The sequence below is a fragment of the Podarcis muralis genome, chromosome 6 (assembly GCF_964188315.1).
Source record: "Podarcis muralis chromosome 6, rPodMur119.hap1.1, whole genome shotgun sequence".
In the NCBI taxonomy this organism is placed as follows: Eukaryota; Metazoa; Chordata; class Lepidosauria; order Squamata; family Lacertidae; genus Podarcis; species Podarcis muralis.
In genome coordinates, this window is record NC_135660.1 from 69831599 (window position 1) to 69852836 (window position 21238).

Genomic DNA, 21238 nt, shown 5'->3' on the forward strand with positions numbered 1-21238 from the left:
GGATTCAGTGCCCTACAAATATGACTGACATGGCACCTTCCAAGTCTCAGCATTGGGGTCCATGCTGTTTGGAGCCGGCAGACATTTGGACAGCATCCCTGGTCTAAGGAGAAGCAGAATGCACTGCATGCAACAAGCAATAAAATAAATGCAATAGTGCATAATGTGGCTTTTCTTTATGCAGAACTTCTGTTTTGTACTAGGGATGGGTCACTTTCTCACCTGCACGTCATTTGAGTCGTTGCATTTTCTTATGCTTTCTTGAGTGGAATGCACTAAGAACATTTAACGTCATACATTTTTTTCAGGTCTGGAAGCCTGCCCTTTCAGTAACTCCCTGCACCAGAGCCCATAGCTTTGTTCTCTGCTCTGCTTTGCATGATTTGCCTCGAAGTGGATGAATGATCAAGCCAAAGGAGTCTGCTCTTCCTAAAGAACAATGGAAAATGGAGGCTTTAAATATTTCTCGGCACTTACACTTTGAAGAATGGTTGTAGCTGAATTGCCATTGCACAGGAATTTTAATAACACCGGTGTTATTACCAGATATGCGCAAGCAAAATGAAACGCCAGCAAAAGGGGCCTAATGTGCATATATGTCCAACATGCCAAGTTGATTGCACAGCAAGAAGCCTTGGCAGCCTGCTGGGGAGGCCTGACCTATTATTTGAGAAAGCACTGGCTTGCGCTAATGGCCTAGTAAAGTCACAGAATATTTTGTTGTTGCCTTTTAATGTATTGACATATTTGGTGCCATGGATTTGACCAGATTTGGTGCCATGGATAACCCGTTTCCAGGAGTCCAAGACTAGAGCCTGATCTTAATGGCTCACCAGCCATTCCACTCTCACATATGGGATCATAGAGTTGGAGAGGGCCTTGTAGGTATCTAGTCCAATCCTCTGCTGGGTGCAGGAAATACAGAGCTAGAACATGCCCAAGAGATGACTGTCGGGCCTCTGCCAGAAGGCCTGCAATGAGGAAGAGCCCAGCACCTCTCTAGGGAATTGGTTCCCTTGCCCAACTTCTCTTACTCTCAAGAGGTTTTTCCTAATCTACCGTACTTGAACAGGTTAAATCTAGTTCTATCCTCTGAGGTACCTAGGGGACAAGGCTTTCCCCTCTGTGTGGCAGTCCTTCGGGGATTTTAAGAGGGCTATCACATCCCCCTCCCCCTTAGTCTTCTCTTGACCCAGCTAAATATACCTGGGTCACACCTATGCCATATATTTAAAGCATTCTTCTACCACGTTCATGGAGAATCCTGGGGTCTGTAGTTCATTACTAGTACTGGGAATTGTAGCTCTGTGAGGTCAGCACCCATAACAAACTACACCTCCCAGGTGTATGATGTGGAAGCGACCTCAGTTCCTTCACCTTTTCCTCAGAGGACTTGCTTTCCCATGTCTCTAACCATCCTCTGAACTGCTCGGCCCTGAAACGCGTGGCAAAAGAATAATGGAAAAGATCTCTGAGCAGGCATGGAGTAACCTCAGCACTACAGAAAGTGCAGAGAGCCCCCTCAGGCTGCGCATTGCTAGGAAGGAGGGCTTCCAGATCGAAAAGTCTGATGCTTCTGGAGAGGCTGGAGCCCTGGCATCTCTGCCTCCTCTTCTAAAAATTAAGCACCAGTTGGAACCAGGCCCTGCAAAGCAGAGCAATCTCCTGCAGTCTGCTGTTTAATTATAGTTCCTTCCATCTGGTGGTTTCTCAGGGTGCAGCACAGTCAGTAATTTCTCCTAATAACAAATGACTGTGGGGAACTGGTGCGAATGCCGCAGTTCTACAAAGAGGAAGAAATCAAGGCATAGGGAGATTAAAGGTTTGATCAGGAAACAAGGTGGGACATCCAACCTAACCTGGTGTCAGACAAGGTGAGCTTTAGATCACATCACCATTGGCCTTTTGCAGAGAGTGCCATGACTTGGGTGTTGGAGTGCTATATGGCATCCTTGCATAGTGTTTCCTTAACTTCCTTCAGCCGGTACAGTAAGCTAAATTGGTCACCATGGGTGATGGAGTCAGTTCTTTTTACCCTCCCTTCTTCTCACTGCCAGTGGTTGCACACTGCAGGTGCTTAACAGGTGCATCTTAGGCTAATGCTGGATACACCTTGGAATCAGGAAATGCAAAGGTGATGCTGGCAGGTGCACATAGCAAGCTGGATGTTCTGTGGGTATCTGTATAGCATGGTGCATCTGATAGGAGCGGGGTCTCATAGGAAGATGCTGTTTTGCTAAATCAGGTCAGTGGCCCATCAGTATTGCCTGCACTGTCTGCTAGTGGCTTTTTAGGGTTTCCGATAGGGGACGTTTCCAGCCTTGGAGTTACTGTGTTTTGAAGCTGGGGCCATCTGCATTCAGTGCATGTGTCCTTTTCACTGAGCCATGAACCTTCTCCTGCACAAGGGCCTGCTTTATCTAAGCCTGCCTTGTGATCAGGGCTGTGTGTCTTTCCCGATTCCATGCCAGAACAGAAATATATGGAACATGGTGTGCAGAAATCACCCGTCTGGGAGTCTTGACTATATCTTAAGCTCTTTTGTTTTCAAGGATGCAAAGATAAGCTAGGAAATATGTGGGTGGTGCACGTATAAAATATTGGAAGCCTTGGAGAATAAGATTCCCACTTTTTAATAACACAAATATTTTATACCCCACCTTTTATACAAGGTCCACACAGAAGAATGGAGATCTCATCAGTTAGGGAGGTTCATAGTATGGAAGCAGACAGACCTTTGGTTACTCTGATCCCAGGTCATTCAGTGCTCCAGAGACCCAGACCTGCTGTTTGAATTCTGCCTGGAAACAAACTGGCAGCCAGAGAGCAGGGTCTCAAGACACAGTAAGCCAAACTGTGACTTAAACCAGGACCATATGAGTGGGTAGTCTCCTGGAGAGAAGCTCGCATACCTTTTGCTCCTCCCCGGCCTTTTCTACTCCCATGCCAGATTGAGCTAAGCCAAGGTTTGACTTCACGTGCTGCCTGAACCCAGACTCATGGTTTAGCTCTTTCCTTGCTAACCACAATCTGTAGCCAATAACAAACCTTGGCATGCATAGCTCTGCCTCTTTGACTATAATCACCTCCTAAAAAGCGCTAATGAAACAAAATAGGGATGTTCCATCATTCAAAATCCAGCCGACAGAACTGTGAATCTGGGCAACTGATGGGCGCGGTTGCCCTTTCACAGCTATTGAAATTTCCAGCAGAGCAGCTTGCTTTGGGAGTCAGCTTCTGTCCGGACGTTCGGTGTTGGGGTGTGATGAGTGAGCAGCAAAGCGGGGGGAGAGTTCGTTGGCCCCGCACAGACTCGTTAGAAGCAGGTCTCGGCTATCTGAAGATGAGCTCACAACTGCAAGCTATTCTTGGCTCCAACCTGCTGGCTGCTGCTAATTTCATGCCCTGTGATCCAGGTAACGCTCTAGTGCCTTGCTCCGTCACCCAGGGCTTGAACTGCTTTTTTAGCCCAGCAGGAACCCAGCTGCTTCTGCTGCCGAGTTTAAGCTGAATAAAAAGCCACTTTGCAAAAGCATCTTGGCAGCACGGGGCAGACTTTTTGCTAACACCACTGGGCAATTTTTCCCCCTTTAGAAAAAAGACAAATACGTATATATTTCAGTATCCAGTATTTTTGCCTGAAATTATTGCATTGTGCTGGAGAAGCTGTGGCTAATACTGGGCCATTCTCTCTCCACCCACCATCTCATTATGAACCTCAGTTTTCATTGATTTAGACCACTGGTCACTGAAGGCTTATTGGGCTGATACAGGAGATCAAAGAAAATACATCTTGAAAATGCAATTGAGATCAATGCACCCAGCTTGTCTGGAATTTTCCAGAGCCTATTCTGTGCACACAAGCTCACATCGAGGTGATGAGCTCTGGTCGGGATTCTCTGGTCTCTCGTATGCGAGAAGAGAAGTTTGGGAGAATTAAGCAGCAGTAAAATAGAAGACCGTCTTGATTTGCAGGGCAGCTGAATCACTTCCTATAAATAAGTCCACACAAGTTACTAGCCTATAAAAGTGTTTGCCAACCTGCCTGTATCCACACATTCCCACATTAGTAATTTGTGGGACACTGGAAGACTGAGAAAGTGAGGAGAGGTAACTTTTTCCCAGGCTGTAAAAGCTTCCTTGCCTGGTCACTTCCAAATGAGTAGACAGGGTAGTCTTTGTAAACAGCAATTCAAAGGTAAAGGGACCCCTGACCGTTAGGTCCAGTCGTGACTGACTCTGGGGTTGCGGTGCTCATCTCGCTTTATTGGCCAAGGGAGCCAGCGTACAGCTTCCGGGTCATGTGGCCAGCATGACTAAGCCACATCTGGCGAACCAGAGCAGCGCATGGAAACGCCGTTTACCTTCCCACTGGAGTGGTACCTATTTATCTACTTGCACTTTGATGTGATTTCGAACTGCTAGGTTGGCAGGAGCTGGGACCGAACAACGGGAGCTCACCCCGTCGCGGGGATTCGAACCGCCGACCTTCTGATCGGCAAGCCCTAGGCTCTGTGGTTTAACCCACAGCGCCACCCGCATCCCCTAAACAGCAATTTAGCATGCCACAAATTACTAACAGAGGCACAAGTGTGGATGCAGGGCAGGCAGGCAAGATACTATGGGATTTCTGTAGGCATTTGCCCACATGGTTTACAACCTACCTTCCTAAGTGCTAAAACTTTGCATCTTCTGAATGAACACAGAGATTCCAAGTAACATTGACTCCTGTCCCCACTGCCTCATTTCATTTCTTGTTCTCCCATGAAATCTCTTGCGTAAAAAATGCCACATTTGCCCTCACATGGGACAGCCATTTCTTATTGCAGGCAAAAGGCTTCGTCTTAAATTACAGGCCTTCTGTGGCGGAGAATTTTCCCCCATGTGGAGATTAAAGGGTTCACATTGTGTATCTTGACTGCTGGCACAATTCATAGAAGAAAAAGGAGGAGGAGCCCCTCCCCTCCTCTTGTGTTTTTAACCTTCCTTAATGAGAACTAAGAAAAAGGTCACAATGTGATTCACACTGTGGAGTGGCCAGTAATGCAGCAAGGGGTGTCTTGAGGTTCCCAATAGCAGACATGCTCCTTGGCTAAACAAATGGAGTGGTGTGGGGTTAATCGCTTTGCAAAGTCTGCAGCCCTGCAAGCTTCAGGGCGCTGCGAAGCCGTGACCTTGGGCTGCTGTGCCTGCGACTTGTGACAGGGAGACTCAGGGACAAGCCGTGTCATGTCTTTTTGTTCTTTCTGAAGCATAGTTTTTGCAACCCTCTTTGACACACTTTTCCTCCCTTCCTTAGGACTTCTTTGAAAGCTACATTTCCATGGCTTCCACTGTGCCTTCTGTGCTGTGCTTGATTGGGAACTTCCTGCTAGTCAACAAGTAAGTGCAACTGCATTAGGCATGGCCATTTCCTCCCCTCTGTGCAATCCTGGCCACACCACCTCTCCCTCCACCCCCCACCCCCGAGGCTGCAGCGTTAGCACAGCAGTGGGCTACAAGTCAAGCTAAGAAATGCTTGATGGGCAAATCGGTTTAGGCAGAAAACCCTGAGAAGTAGAGAAGCTTCTCAGAGCGGTCACATCTTGTAATTTAGTCCCATGACGATGGCAGGCAGTATCCGAAATTGTTCAGGCGATGCCAGTTGCGGGAGGCTAGCAGACTTCCAAGTCTGCCACTTCATCCTGAACAGATGTGCCTGTAGCCTAATGTAGGAAGAGAAGAAGAGCCAGGGTAGCGGCATTCAAGGGGAAGGGAAGATAAACGTTTAGCAGCTTGAGATTGTATTCAATGGGCAGATCAGCATCCAAGCAATGAGCTCGTACAGCTGACCATTGCCACGTATTACACTTTAACTACACACTGATAGGCACCGTATTTTTCGCTCTATAAGATGCACCAGACCACAAGACGCACCTAGTTTTTGGAGGAGGAAAACAAGAAAAAAAATATTCTGAATCTCAGAAGCCAGAAAGGCAAGAGGGATCGCTGCACAGTGAAAGCAGCAATCCCTCTTGCTGTTCTGGCTTCTGGGATAGCTGCGCAGCCTGCATTCGCTCCATAAGACGCACACACATTTCCCCTTACTTTGTAGGAGGGAAAAAGTGAGTCTTATAGAGCAAAAAATACAGTAATTAAAAGCTCCCCCTGCCACTAAATCAGGATATTGCAGACAGCCAAGCTATCCCAGGATGAGACAATCGCAGTACAGCAGGCATGTCCAACATCCATTTGGCCCCTGTGGCAGCTTTTTTCCTGGGGTAAAATCCTAAAAAAAGCTCAACAACTTCAGTCCTAAGAAAAGGTTAACAACCTTGGTCGGCCCCTTGGTCTGCCCTCACAGCCCTTCGCTTCATCACATCTGGCCCTCTTTGAAAAATGTTTGGACACCAATGCAGTACAGTCTATTCAGCATCTGTTCACAGGTGTGGGTGTGGAAGAGAGCTAGAGCGACAGACACACAGACAGACAGAGGTTTGCACATAAAGTTTCAAGGCTTTTGCCCTTCTATTCAAACTTAAAACCTCAAATTCTCACATAGCCTAGAAGCTTGCATCTCGCTCATTGCATTCCCTCGAGGGACCACTTCCTGTGATTCCTTTTTTCTACATCAGGCCTATTTCTCTTGCATGTGGACTTTCTTGTGTCTAGTAAACAGAGGCCAGGGTTTGGTCTGGCACAGAGGGATATTCCTCTTTCATATCCACCACCCCCTGCCAAGAGAACTGGAGAAACAACACTGTGTAGTTCTCCCCACCTCCTGGGTCAAAATCTTTGCACTAGGACTCCAGTGCTGGAGCTCCTCAGCTCCCTGCCGAGCAGGAGCTGTAGTTTCTGTGCCTGTGATGTTCTAGGGATGCCGATGCTTTTTCATCTTCCTTATTCTTTGCGCACTCCAGCAATGAAACTGTGGAAAGCCACCTGAAAATCCCAGGGGTGGCCGCGCAATGCACCTGCTGTACGTCTGAGACTTGTTCTCCAGAATCTTCCAGTGGAGAAAGCCCTCGTTTGCTTAAATGGAGCTCTCTGAATGTTAATGCCCAAATGTTCTGCATTGCTACTGCTGTTTTATTGCAGAATAGAGAAAACACGGGTGGCGACGGTAGTTGTTTTCCAAATTATGCCTTGGAAGTGGAAAGAAGCAGAAGGCAAAAAAGGAAGGGCACCCAGAGATAGGAACGCCTGCTCCTCCTCCTCTTCTTAAATATTCTCCAGGTTGGAAAACCATTTCGCAAAAGCCATTATGTGCTTAATGCATTACATTTTAAATGTAGCATTCATTTATCTTTGGCACATTGTTGATTCTGCTGAGTGGCACATCCATAATCAATAAGTGTTTTATTATGCTAAGTTTTCGGCATCATAAATACACATGAGGCTGGCTTGCATTTATGGAAACTCCTGAGCAAATCGGTTCCCTGGAGTTCAGTTGCCTCCAGAGAGTAACTTATGACTACTCTGTGCTCCACCCTTGTTAAGGGCATCTGCTCTCGTGGCTAAAATATGATGATGCTTTTGAAATGGATTTCCTGACTGTGTGGGTGAAGGTGACATTTTTTTTTGGGGGGGGGAGAAGAGAGCGAGGAAGAAACTAGCATGTTCAGTGTGCAAGAAGTGGTGCTTCTGTTTGCCCAATCTATTCTGCTTCCTTATTGTGTCTTTCTGGAACTGTTGCATGCAAACAGGTTGCATTTCTCAGGGAGTCCCTGAGCCAGGCAGACAACATCTCTAACTTGTTCAGTGACGTGGCATGAAGCGTATCCCATCTGGAGCCTCTTAAAAGGAGGATGTCTATCACAAGAGGATGTTTGAACTGCAGTCTCTTATCCCTAAAAGAGAAATAGAATGCCCATCCGCTGCTAGAATCATGGTCATTTTCTGCCTTTTTTTTCTTCTCCTTCCCTGCCCTCTCTGCTGAAAGGGAGCCAGTCAAGTCTTCAGTGTCTATAATAAGTAACCTCCCTGTTCAGGCAGCTAATTATCTTGTAGTGATAAGCATGCGATTGCTATTCCCCAGGCTGCAGTATTCCCCAGGCAGGCTTCATTCCTGTTATTGCTGCCTGTTGCTGTTGTGATTTCTGTTGGGCATTTCCAACTTGGCAGGGTTTATAGAGACAGTAGATCAAGAAAAGACTGATGCGAGAAAAGTAGAATCTGTAACTTTGGTATAAATGGTGGGGGGGGGGTGGATGCTTATTGTTCCAAGCCCCTCCTCACCCACCCATTTTTGCCTTAAGTTCTTTGTAAGTGGTTCAGCCATCTCTGCAACTTTAGTTGAGAGCAGCAGCACATACTCTGGTTCATCTCTCTAGTTACCTGGCTTCCTTAAAGTCATTGGAGAATTCCCCAGGGCTCTCGTATCAGGAGCCTTCCTTACGAACAGGAGGCATAACTAGGCGGCTGGTGGACAGTGCTTGTAGCAAAGCATTGTGGGAGGTTTGGAGGAAATGCCATGTTTTCCCCCTTTTGCAACTAAACGCCGATTAAAGAGAGTATCAGATTTGGAGTCAGCCAGAGAGAAATACAGGCAACTCTTTTCAACTCGACAAAGCAGTGTGGAAAATAAGGAAGTTTCCATTTGTCGTGAGACAGAATGTTGAATTTCCTGCACAAAAAGACTGCATTCAGGCGCTGTAATAATAAGATGCTCCATAATTAAGGTAAATAAAAGCCAAAGTCTATCCCAGAAACAAAGCTACTGGTCCATTTCACCCTGTGCTGCAGCCCTGTTTAAGAGGCAGGCCCTGCCTGTTTTTTTTAAAAAAATACTTTACACTCTAACTTTACACCACACCTTGGTTAGAGTGTGGTGCTGATAACGCCAGGGTTGCCGGTTCAATCCCTGTATGGGACAGCTGCAAGCTCCTACATTGCAGGGGGTTTGACTAGATGATCCATGGGGTCCCTTCCAACTCTACAGTTCTATAAAGAATTCTATGAAGAATCTCAATTCTACGAAGAAGCCTCTTCAGATTCACATGGGGAAAATGCAAACTGATAGGCAACAGGTGGAGTGAAGCATATCACACATTATCTTTTTAAGGGTGATGCTGAAGAGTACTCTTTGAAATGTGAACATGCGCATTGTCTAGGTATGCTCCCCATGGAATTGTGGTTGGCTGAAGCCCCCCAATGAGTGTGCAATTACTAGCAAACCTGGGCTTTTCTCTGTGTGAACTATAAAATGGCCCTTTTAAGGAGAGGGCCCCAGCACCAGAGTTCTTGCTGCATACCTGGATGGTGTGGCAATGGGGCAGGGTGAGGTTGGGGCACAGAGGAGCCAGTCCTGTGCTTCTGCTGTCACTGCCCCCATCCACCACCAGCAGCAACAGTGATGTGAGAAGGGTAGCGTCATGCCTGCTGCTTCTCTTGGCTTGGGTGCAAAGGCAAGTCACCTCTTGTGGCACTTTCAGCCGGAAAAGAGCTGGAAGGCTTAGTGTTAAACACAGGGCCCATTTGTTTATAGCAGATAGATGTGGGGGGACAGATTAGCAGTCTTATTCAGGTATGACCTTGGCCTCGTTTTGATTTTGGATGTAGGAAAGATCTCAAAAGCCCTGTTTTCCCTTGGTGAACCTGCTCAACGTGCCCTTTCATTGTAACATCTCAATGCTAACTGGCATATTTGCCTCTTAATGTAGGTTTCTGCACAAATTGATGCGTTTAGGCTGAGCACTTGGCTCTTAGGGGAGACGGCGCCATTGCACACCCAGCTGTGAGAAGCCAGAACGGGGCTCCTCGGTTCCTGCCTCTGCCACTGGTATTCTGTCTCGATTTGTGCAACGTGCCTCCCCTTCCCTCTGCCTTTCCCCACCTCCTCATTTCTTGGGACATCTCCTGTACCTCGTGTGTCCTTCTGTTTGGTGCTGCTGTGCAACACCCAGTCAGGAGGAGAGAAGGAAAAGAGCAGGGGGCTCTTCTTGCACAGAAGCCGCATGCTATAACCCCGCTTGCCTTTCTCCTCCAGGGTCTCCGTCAGCGTGCGCATTCTCTCCTCCCTGGTCACCATGCTGGCTGCCTTGGTGGTGATCACGGTGCTGGTGAAAGTGGACACCTCCACCTGGACTTCGGGTTTCTTTGTCATCACCATCGTCTGCGTGGTTGTCTCCAGCAGTGCTGCCACCATCTTCAGCAGCAGCGTCTTCGGCCTGACGGGAAGCTTTCCCATGCGGAATTCCCAAGCGCTGATTTCAGGTTAAGTCTCCTCCCTGTGATGCCCCTGGCTGCAAACTGTAGTTCATGAGACAGGGCTTCTCCATTTGCTTTTAATTTTCTTTGTGGGCAGGATGCATGTGCTTGTCTTTTAGGCTTGAGGTTTTGGCAGCGCCTAGTCCCATGACGATGCATTCACTCTGAACGAAGTTAACAGAAGATGACTTTTCGAAAATAGAGAACCGCACAGTGTTGTCGGACGGAAGTTCCGAAGGAAGCTCAGCAGATTAAGCAAGCTGACTCTCTGGTTTATGTGGATTTTCACCCCTCCGCCCGCTTTCCTTGGTTTTTATTTCTTCCTCAGAGGTCCAGCCTTGCAGTATTTCAGTTTGGGAAAACGGAGTTAACTTTTCGTACGAAAAGAAAACATCTGCATTCAGCTCTGTGTTTGTTTATATCTCAGGGAAAAAAATATGAAACTTTGCATTGTCTCATTTCATATTCAGCATTAGCATTCATTTCCATAACTGATGAGTTCCAAGTTTGCAGCTATGAATGATGAGGCCCCTCGAGGTTTAGCAGACGTTGATAACACTGGAAATGTGCTTTGAGAGAGACGAGGTGGGAAGAGAGATGCTAAAATCAATACAGAGGTTTCAGGTTTTCTTTTTTTTTCTAGGCCGTAGCAAAGAATGTTATTAGGGGGGTTGACCCACTGTGCAGACTTTCACCAGACCCCCTGTTGGAAACCTCCCAGTATTTGCAGAGTACTGGAGCATATCTTTATTTTTAGTGCAGATCAAGAAAGCCACACTATGCCTGCATAAAAGAAACAATTTGGCAACAAAACCAGGAGGCCAAAAGGCTTTACCCACCAGACCACAGAAACGCTATTTCGCAGAATTGCAAGTCGGGGTGGAATTGTGCCCGTACATTTTTCATCCAGTCTCAGTCAAAACAATTTAAGCTTAGCCCTTTTGGAAACTGGGGTAGTTTTTAAGCATGCCAGATGAGAGTCTCTTGGTGACATTTCCCTGTTGGTTTACTTGCTTTTTTGTGTGTGAAAAAAACAATTACGTGAAGCCATCTTGACATAAATGGGGGGTTTTTTTGGTGGGGGGAAGGGAATCTGACGATTCTTGCAAGAGTGTCATTGCTCAAATGCAGAAATCCTTCAACACTTGTGTGTCTCTCTGTGTGGTTTTGCTGCGAAACAAAAGCTAACTCTTCCCAAACCTCACAATGGGATGTTACCATTGTTAATCCAAGGCATGCATGTGAGAAGAGGGTCTTGGGATGAAGAAAAAAAACCCCACAAGAGCAAGGACACAAGTGGCCAAAGGTGAATCCGTTGTGAGCAGAACAAACCAAAATCGCAGGATCTCTGGCTAGATAACACTGCAGAGCAAATGCAGCTGAACTGCGAACTTCCCTAATTACTGCTTTTGTCGCTTTCCCCACTTCCAGCTTGTCTGATTCAGAGCCACTCCCTACTGCAAGTGTCTGGCTCTAGCAGACCCAGGATAGGCCAGGGCTTATTTCACAGTTCGTTGACTTTTGTTCTCCTTCCTCGCCCTCTTTCCTCGCCATGTAGGTCAGGCCATGGGAGGAACAGTGAGCGCCGTGGCATTGGTGGTGGATCTGGCAGCAGCACCTGATGTTACAGACAGTGCTTTGGCCTACTTCCTGACAGCAGACCTCTTCGTTATTCTTTGTATTGGGATGTACTTGATCCTTCCCAAGCTGGAGTATTCCAGGTAAATCCCCTTGGACCATCAGGTTGCCACGCAGCGTGTGCCTTAATGGCTGAGTTCCAAAACAGCTTCCTCTCGATGCTTCCTGCCTTTTTGTGGAGGTCCCCTTCTGCCCTAAGTGGAAAATGTGCTGACTCTTTTCCCCTGTTTGCTCTCTCCAGCTGAACTTCCTGATTTGATTAAAGAGAAAACCAGACAGGAACTGTGGGATTTACCACTGTGCACTCAGACACACACACACACACACGCACACACACACACACGCACACACACACACAAACATGGTTGCTTGAGAAGCTATGAACCACTTAGATAGTCCTGGTGACTGTGGCTTCTAACCCTAAAACCCCGGGGGCCAGCAAGCTGTATCAGCCTGCTTCTGAATCTAGCATTCACGCTGTTGCTACGAGACTTCTTGAAATCACTATGGTTCGTAGCTCTCGCTTAAGTGACGCAGGCCAGTCCCAATGTGTTTTCTAGCTGTAGGTTGAAAATAACAAGCTTGTGAGCCATTGCCTGCTAATTTCCTGGTACCAATTAAGGCCGCTGTTGCCTTAGAGGTAGTCTCCTATGATGCAAGATACTTGGTGAGGAGCTTTATGTGGATTCTTATCTGACCTGTGCAGAATTGCTCCTGTCTATATCGCCTCCCTTCCTCTGCTTTTATCAGGGACTGGGCAGAGAAGGAATGGTGGAGACTGCCTCCCCAGCCTGACTCTTCCAGAGAAGAGGAAGAGGGGTTTATGGGAGGTCACAGCTCAGGCAGATGAGGGGGAAAGTTGGGAAATAATGGGAGAGGGGGAAGAGATAGAGGAAACACTGGGGGGCGACAGATGACAGACACACTGTCTTTAGAAAGCATTCCAGACCCCCCTTTCCCGAACCCGGCAAGCCTTGAATGTAGAAGAGCAAAGAGCTCAAAGGTAGAGGGCACTTGTCAGCACCCCTAGGGATGACAAATGAGGAAGTGGGAGAGATGGGGGCAGGGTGGAGATTCACTCGGGACAGCACCATTATCCAAGAGGCTGGGTTCCAAAGCCTCTCTGTGAATACTGAATAAAAAGTGGATGGTAATCATTTCCTTGCCTTTGTATGTTCCTGGGCAACCAGTCATGGGAATTGCTGGCAGCCGCCTGACAGCTAGGGAGGTAGTGCTGTTGCCACCCAGAGACTCACTGTCAGCTGGTGTTGTAGTGGCTAAGAGGACAAGTTGTCAGATCTCTAGTCTTGCTTGGCAGGCCACTATCTCTTGAGTCTTCACCGCAAATCTGCAAGATAGGGATAGGAATGCAGATGTGCCTTTAAAGCAGGGGCAGCCAAAGTTGTGCTCTCCAGATGTTGCTCTGCTATGGGTCCCATCATCCCTTACCGTTGACCATGCTGGCAAGGGGTTGATGTAGAAGAGATGGTTTGTGGCTGTCTAGATCTCCCATACGTCCAGCCCTCCCGTCTCAGCACTCCATGCTGCTCCATAACAGGGATCATTGGAATACGGTCCACCAGCCTCCTCCTCTCTTGTCGCGTCTGCTCAGACACTCCTGACTCATTCATACACTCCCCAAGCTACAGGACCTTGAATAAATGACTCACAACACAAACAAAGTATTAGTCTTCTCTGACTAGCAGTGGCAAGCCAGAGATTTGTTGTGCCACCTGAGATCCTTCAGCTGCTGCCAAAGAATCGAACCATATACAAACCGTGGCTTCTGGCACTGTTGTCCTCTTTGATGATTATCTCCTTTCCGTTTCAGTCCCTAGTTTTGCCATCTTTGTTGGGCTTCCTGACACTAGCCTTTTTTCTGTGCCTCTCTTATTTCAGGTACTATATGGAAAGGCGACAGGGCAGCACGCAGCCACCATGTGTCTTGCCTAGTGACTATTTGGAGGATGTTGATACAGCCACAGGCAACACCAGCCTGCTTCCCCCAGACAGAAACCAGAGAGGAAGAATCCCTCCCTTGGGATCCATCCTAAAGGAGATGGGTGTGCTGGGCTTCTGCGTCTTCTACGTCTTCTTCATCTCTATCATCATCTTCCCTGCAATCTCATCCAGCATAGAGTCTGTCGACAAGGTCCCAGGGAGCTTGTGGACGGACAAGTACTTCACGCCCCTCACTAGTTTCCTTCTGTACAATTTTGCCGACTGGTGCGGACGGCAGATCACCGTCTGGATCCAGGCTCCTGGACCAAAGAGCAAGTTGCTGCCGGCTCTGGTTCTGCTGAGAACTTTCTTCGTGCCAGTCTTCATGCTGTGCAACTTCCAACCTCGGAAACACATCGCGAAGGTCTTCTTCACCCAGGATGCCTATCCGGTGGTCTTCACGGTGTTGCTCGGATTCAGCAACGGCTACCTGAATACATTAGCCATGATGTATGGCCCCAAAGTCACACCAAAAGAGCTGTCAGAGGCAGCCGGAGTATTGATGATGATGTTCTTGCAGTTGGGGCTGGCTTTGGGATCCGTCTTCTCGGTTCTTGCTGTCCACCTCATGTAGAAGGAAGCAAGGGAAAGATTCAAGTCCATCCCCTGAGCTTTGGGGTGCAGTTGTACCTTGGTTTTCAAACAGCTTAGTTCTCGAACATGTTGGCTCCCGAATGCCGCAAACCCAGAAGTGAGTGTTCCGGTTTTCAAATGATTTTTGGAAGCTGAATGTCCGATTGGGCTTTCACGGCTTCCAATTGGCTGCAGAAGCTTCCTGCAGCCAATCAGAAGCCGCTCTTTGATTTTTGAACATTTTGGAAGTCGAACAGACTTCCGGAATCGATTCTGTTCGACTTCCAAGGTACAACTGTACTAGGATTTTATTTTTATTTTTTTTCAATCATGTTCAGAAAGCAACTATTTCATTGTTTTTCAGGAGGTGATCCGAACTCTCTTGACTGTAGCAGCAGGGAAGATGCTTAGCAACATATCACAAAATACAGGGGCCAAATTCACACACTTGCGATGCGTCGCTGAGACTTTCCCCATTTCCTGTGTCGTGTTTAACAGTGTGTTTGTTCATAATGTTTTTGGTATTTGTACATATTTTGCCTTACAGGATCAATGGGAAAAGGAACCACTTACATTTTGCCAAGGATACTGGGAAATTAAATGCTGGACTCTTGACTTTTTTTATTGCAGGAAATCTACAATTTTTTTAAAATAATAATAATAGCAATTGTTATGGAAAAACTCTCCGAAGGAGCAGTTAACTTGCTGCATGTTTCTTGAGAGGCATCTTATGCAAACCCTCTTTGGGGGGGGGGGGGGGCGGGAATATGCCTTTTGAGCAGGTTCTGTTGTATTCATGCTATGGGAGCAAGTAGCAAATATACATACCAGGTGGGAAGAATTCTCAGCAGCTGCTTTTAATAAGGGGAAATCATGGAATGATGCCAGGTGAAAAGAGGGTGTCATTAAGCAACATTCAACATGTGCTTCTAGCCAACTCCCTAGAGTGAAGGGCAAATGCCAAGGAACCTTGATTATCCAGAAACCGAGAGTGCAAGGACTCCTCATCCTGGGACCAGAACTTTAAAAAGCACAGGAGAGCCAAAATGAGGGTAAGAATTGCTCATGTCACGGAGTGTATTTGTAGAGGTGTGGTTATTAATTGCCTGGGGCCTTAGAGCCATTATGCACTCTCAATCCCAGCTTCTCAAAATGCACCCAAATCATGGCTGCTATTGAAATCCCCATTTAAAGCAGGGAAATCAAGCTTAAAATTCATGGGTTAAGGCCACCAGCAACTAATAGCCACGATGGTTATGTTCTATTCTAGCTGCATTGCTGAAGGCAGTAGGCTTCTGAACAACCGTTGTTGGAAGCTGCGAGAAGGGAGAGTGCTGCTCTTGTGCTTGGCTCCTGTTTGTGGGCGTGCCATAGGTTTTTCTGTTTATCCACAGTGAGAACAGGGTGCTAGACTAGATGGGCTATTGCCCTGATCCAGCAGGCTCTTCTTACATTCTGAGCACTAGCAAAAGCTTTGAAGTATGCAGAATTAGTCCAGGATGCCATTGTTCCTTGTGTCATGAGGAGGATGGGGGATGACATTGCATCATCGAGCTTTGTTTGTTGAGGGCAGAACCAGCCGTTTTAATGGAAATGGAAGAGGCTTATTTTGCAAAGTAAATGCAAGGGCAGGAAACTGGTAGGGGAGAGGTGTTTAACAGTTCTACCCACCCAGACTGGTTGGCTTATGGAAAATAATAATAATAATAATCCTTTGTTACCCAGGCTGGTTGGCTTTTGTAAAAAAAAAAAAAAAAAAAAAAATTCCTGGTGGCCTACAGGTGTTTAGGATGACAACTCCTAATGTCCCCACCTAGCAAAACCCACTGCCATGTTTAACCCGTTTTCCCCATGTGAAAGGTTTTGAAACTGGAAGAAAGCTCGGAAGGGAATAGGCGAATGGCCTCTGTAGGCATTTGTAGAGGAAGTATTTAGCAAGCAGGAGATTGTTGCAGCCTCTTTCCCACTCTCCAATTCTTCCTTTACATTATCTCGGCAAACGCTGGCTCGCAGAAAGGTGTTTGTGGCATATGGTTAATAAGGAAGAAAAGCCTAACTAGGGTTTCCAAGTAAATGCTTTCAACAAGAAAAGGCATCCTAGCACTTGCATTGCACCTTTTCCTTTGAGATGCAGCTTGCCAGGTTTATTGCTCCAAACAAAATTTGACAGAGGGATGGCATGGCAGCTGACAAAAGTGATGTGCCGCTACAGCCCATGCTTTTATTTCAACTGGTGAAGAAGCAAGGTCTTGGCTGTGTCATTTATGCTGTGACAGCATCCCTTTACTTTGACTTGAGAGAGCAATCCTGTACCCTCTTACCTGGGAGTAAGTCCCATTGAACTCTGAGTAATTCTGTAGGATCTCTCAGTGACTGATAGGTTAATCCTGCTCCATGTAAACCAGGGATGGGGAGGGAACCTGTAGCCATCCAAATGTCATTGGACTCCAAATACCATCAGCCACAGCTAGCATGTCCAGTGGTGAGGGATGATGGGAGTTGTAGTCCAACATCAGGAGGTTTTCCCATCTTTGATCTACACCAGGTTTCCTCAAACTTGGCCCTCCAGATGTTCTGATACTACAATTCCCATCATCCCTGACCACTGCTCCTGCTAGCTAGGGATCATGGGAGTTATAGGCCAAAAACATCTGGAGGGCAGAGTTTGAGGAAGCCTGATCTACACCTTTTGGAACTGAATTCAGTGCTAACTTTTACTTGTATAAAGTAGTAATGCAAATGGTTATTAAGTTTTCTTCAAAGCGCACAACAGGGTGCCAGTGGTTAAATACCACAATAATGTTCCCATGCTGGTGAACGTGGTTTCTTTAGCTAAGAGGACTGGATGCTTTTGAAGAATAAGGCTTCTGAAATTTGTGGAAATGTTTGGGGGGGGGGAGGCATTATAGAATAGAACAGACGTGGCTCAATGTCTTGAAGTTTATCTTAATCACAGTCATCATAGGTTGGTTTAGCTTCAGGCTGTGGTCCTCTAGAATGCACAGGCCTGCTGGGAGTAAGCTCTGCTGAAAATATCTGGATTTACTTTTGAGTAGACATGTATAGGATTGAGCTGTGAGAGGGAGAAAGCAAAACTACAGTTACCAATCTATGTGTAAGCCAAAAGGGAAGACTAGAAGGAGATTTTGCACAATTCAGTAGGCTTCAAAATTGTGTCTAATATCTCAACATCATAAAGTATGTACTCATTTGAACTCAGGCAGTGTGCCGTTGTAGAGGGTTATTTTTTCAGGCAAAGATGCAACTCGTAAGCACCCGATGAAAGCATTAAGCAGGGGAAATACTTGCTTTGGGTTTCACTGTCTCGCGCTTCTTCACATCTTAGAATTTCTTGCATGCATGACATTTACATGCCCCCCCAACCCTGTGTGTGTGTGTGTGTGTACTGGTCCTCGTGAGGAATCCACACACATCTGTTTCATTGCACGTGCAATGGGGGTGGGGCAAAGATGTGTCTGCTCAAAAGATGTTGTGATGCCTTCAAGCGATTTCCTTATAGGGAGCTGGGAAGCAAATAGAGGGCTGAGGAGGGTGCCAGGCATAACTTTTAAATGTTAGGACATTGGTAATGAAGTCAGCATCCTCTTTCTGGTGGGTATGTGTAGTTAAAGCACTGTGAGTCCCACCCCCACGCCCGAGACCCTCCCCTGTGCAAGGTCCATAGAATTACTTTCAGCTTGCACAAGAACAACAGGGTGTCAGTCACGCCGGAGAGATTCCCAGGGGGGTGTGATTCCAAGGTTTGTACAACTAACTGAACCACTGGCACAGCTTAAGATGTGGCAGATTTGTCAAATGCTAGGTCTGTCTGGGAGATGAATTAGAGAAGGACTTAAAAGCGCAGCTCTCTGTGGCTCCGTTATTTAACACTTGACAGAATGCTAATTGGAAAATAATCTGACCTCGTCACCAAAGACCATATCGCACATCATGTGTGGGAATGTGGGCTTGATGGCATCTGTTATGAGCAGGAAAGTTGTTGTTCTTGTTGTTTTAAGAGATCTGATAGCTGTTCTTTAAAACAAAAAAATCAAAAAAAAAAAAAAAAACACCCTCCTGATGGTTTTTATTACTGGATCTAAGAAAGAAGAGAGCCCGTAGATAGTAAACTGACATGATGGACAGCAGTAACTGAGGATGGAGCACCCTAAGTGTGCATTCGGTGTTTAGCTTGGGATCACTAGTAATGCACGCAGAGTATAGCTTTATAGGTGATTTAGAAATAAATATGAAACCAGATGTGAGCAGAAAATTTACTAGGCATGTGATGGAGGGGCTGCAGCTTTTATGGTTTGTGATATGCCATTGTGTAAACTCTGGAAATCGTAAGTGAATACTTGTTCCATTAGGAAATCCTTGGGTCTTTGCTGCATCTATTTATGACACAGGCTGACTGGCTTTGATTAGTCTCACACTTCCCGTTGGCTTTTCCACTTGGAAAATAGCACAGATAAAAGGTTCGGAGGCACCCTTACGTTCATCCGTTTTGGAATGAGCTGTGTGTTTGTGTGTGTGGAGAAATATATAAACAAGACCAAAGCTGTGTTTTCTCCATTAGTTTCTCTCTGCCCTTCCCAGCTCCCCCAAATTTCTGGTGTGGCTACAGTAGAATGCTAGACCATCCATTCATTCCTGGAGAGCATAGCTCAGATCTAATTGGACCATTGAATGTGGCACCTTGACAGATTCAGCCTGTGCTAAAGAACTTATGAGCACTTCCACACTGTCACTGTTTTCAGGTAGGGTTCGGTAACATACCAGCAAGCCGAGGTTGCAATATTTGTTGTTGATTGGGAGGTCTTGCCTACAGACCCACTTCCCTTTGCAGTAGGGAAAGTGACAGGAAAAAGCAATGGAAATTTTGGGATATGACATGATGCTGTGTAACCTCCCTGCAAACAAACTAGGGTGAATGCACATCAAATAGCCAGTGTCAGTCTGATCTCCCTGCAAACAGATGAGGATGAATGCTCAGTGAATCACCTGATCCCTGCAGCAGTGGCATAAGGTAGCAGATACTGTCTCTAGTACTTACTCTTAACATCAACCGTCAGTAAGGATGTTACTCTTAACGTCAGCCTAGCAAATATTTACAGAGTTTTACAAGTCACAAGCTCATAAGCCTTTTATTCTTCTTAGTAGTCCACCAGTCCATGTGTAACTCTGCTAGTTATTTGTGGTCTGGAAGAGGCAAAAAAGCCACCAACCTTAACTGTTTGGAGACAGTTTAGTTTATCACTGGCTGTCAAGTATGTGACTGCCTGCAAACCTGTTTAATGTTCTTCTTGAGCCCGCAGCAGTGGCCAAAACCACTTGCCTCTACAACCTGTTGCATTGAGACCTGTGTATGAGGACAGTGCCAGCAACAAGCATTTGTGGTTGCCCGGTCTCCTTGAAAATAGAGCTGCTTTGACTCTCCTTCTTGACTGCACTACTTTCAGGAAATTAAAACACTAGAAATATTTCCTTTCCAGATGGTGAAGACTAGATAAATGGTTGGTTGACCTACAGTTCTGTTTGACTACGTGCAAACTAACCATCATTTAAGCTGTTGGCTTACCCTGGAAATGTGTCGACCGTGTATCGTTTTCTCTCCTGGATTTAACAAACTGGTCCTGTGAGTTTGCCACAGAAGGCAGCTATGTCCAACGCTGATTGCGTTGGCATCTGCACAACCTTGGAAACATTTTGCAATGTTTAATTGGAACAGATAGCCCAATACATGTCTCTGTGTGTTTGAAAGTGTTTGGTGGGTTTTTTAGCTCCTGCCCCCAATCCCTGGCAGGTGATGGGCACTCCCGTTCCAACACAGGCCAAATCCACTAGCTCTTCCTCTTGCACTTCCTGTCTTGAAACACCCAGGTTTTCTTTATGCTTGTAAATCATGTCTTTTGGGTTCTACTGCAAGCCACTCTTTGTGAACTAGTCAAACCTAAATGAACAGCATTTTTTCGAAACACAACCTTGTCGTTTTAGTAATACTAATAAAAGAGAATTATTATTTTTTTAAGTGGTGGTGTATTCTGGTGTCTGGTCTGCATTAAAGTTAAACTTAGATGGTGAGAATACTCAGGTGGCATCACCCAAGGGGAATCCCCAGGGGCAGCCCAAGTGGTGAGGTCGAGCCAGCCTCCCTGCAGCATACCAGGGCAGGGCAGCAGTGAGATTGGTTTGCTGTGCAGCTCTTATCTGGCACTCCCACTGATGTACCTAGGAAGCCCAACCCTTGCCTCCAATCTGCTGCCACACTAGCAAGGTCATCTGTGTCAATACAAGTGTTGGGAGGGCAACTCCATCCCACCACAAGGGCCATTTCTATACCCCACTGCCTGCAGTCTCTACTAAGAACAGGGCCTTTTCTGTAGTAGAGACTTAACCATGAAACTCCTTTTTAAAGAAGGTCCATTGGCCTAATTCTGTCAAGAGGCTTTGCCCAGGGGCGATGAACCTGTGGCTTTCTAGATGTTGGGGTTCCCAACACACATAGGCGCCGACTCCATGGGGCCTGAGGGGGCCCGAGCCCCCTCAAAAATTCGTTTGGGGGGCTCCGCCCCCCCAATAATTTAAGAAAATTATTAGTTCGGCCTCATTACGCCCCCCTCCGGCGATTCTCTGCCAGCCGCTTCATTCCGCTTCCACGCGCCTCGGATAGAAGGTGACGCGCGCCGCTACCTTCTGTCGCCTCCGTCACTTCCCGGCTTCGTCTCCCTTCGTCCCCGCCCACTCTTGGTTCTTCAGCGCTCCTGCTCGGCCGGCAACAGCGGAGACTGCGACCTGCTCCGAACCGGCGCTCTCCAGGCGTGAAAAACCCGCGAGG

The 21238-nt window shown here is 46.8% G+C and overlaps 1 protein-coding gene across 2 annotated transcripts in view; it reads left to right on the forward strand.

The window, feature by feature from the left end:
* Positions 1-20431, forward strand: part of SLC29A3 (solute carrier family 29 member 3) — a 33015-nt gene extending 12584 nt beyond the window's left edge. For both annotated transcript variants that reach the window (XM_028729546.2, XM_077930517.1), the window contains exons 3-6: positions 5300-5382; positions 9968-10194; positions 11747-11909; positions 13726-20431. In XM_028729546.2, the coding sequence (XP_028585379.2) occupies positions 5300-5382; positions 9968-10194; positions 11747-11909; positions 13726-14401 (1149 nt within the window). In that variant the 3' untranslated portion in view covers positions 14402-20431. The remainder of the gene's footprint in view (positions 1-5299; positions 5383-9967; positions 10195-11746; positions 11910-13725) is intronic.
* The last annotated feature ends 807 nt before the right edge of the window (positions 20432-21238 follow it).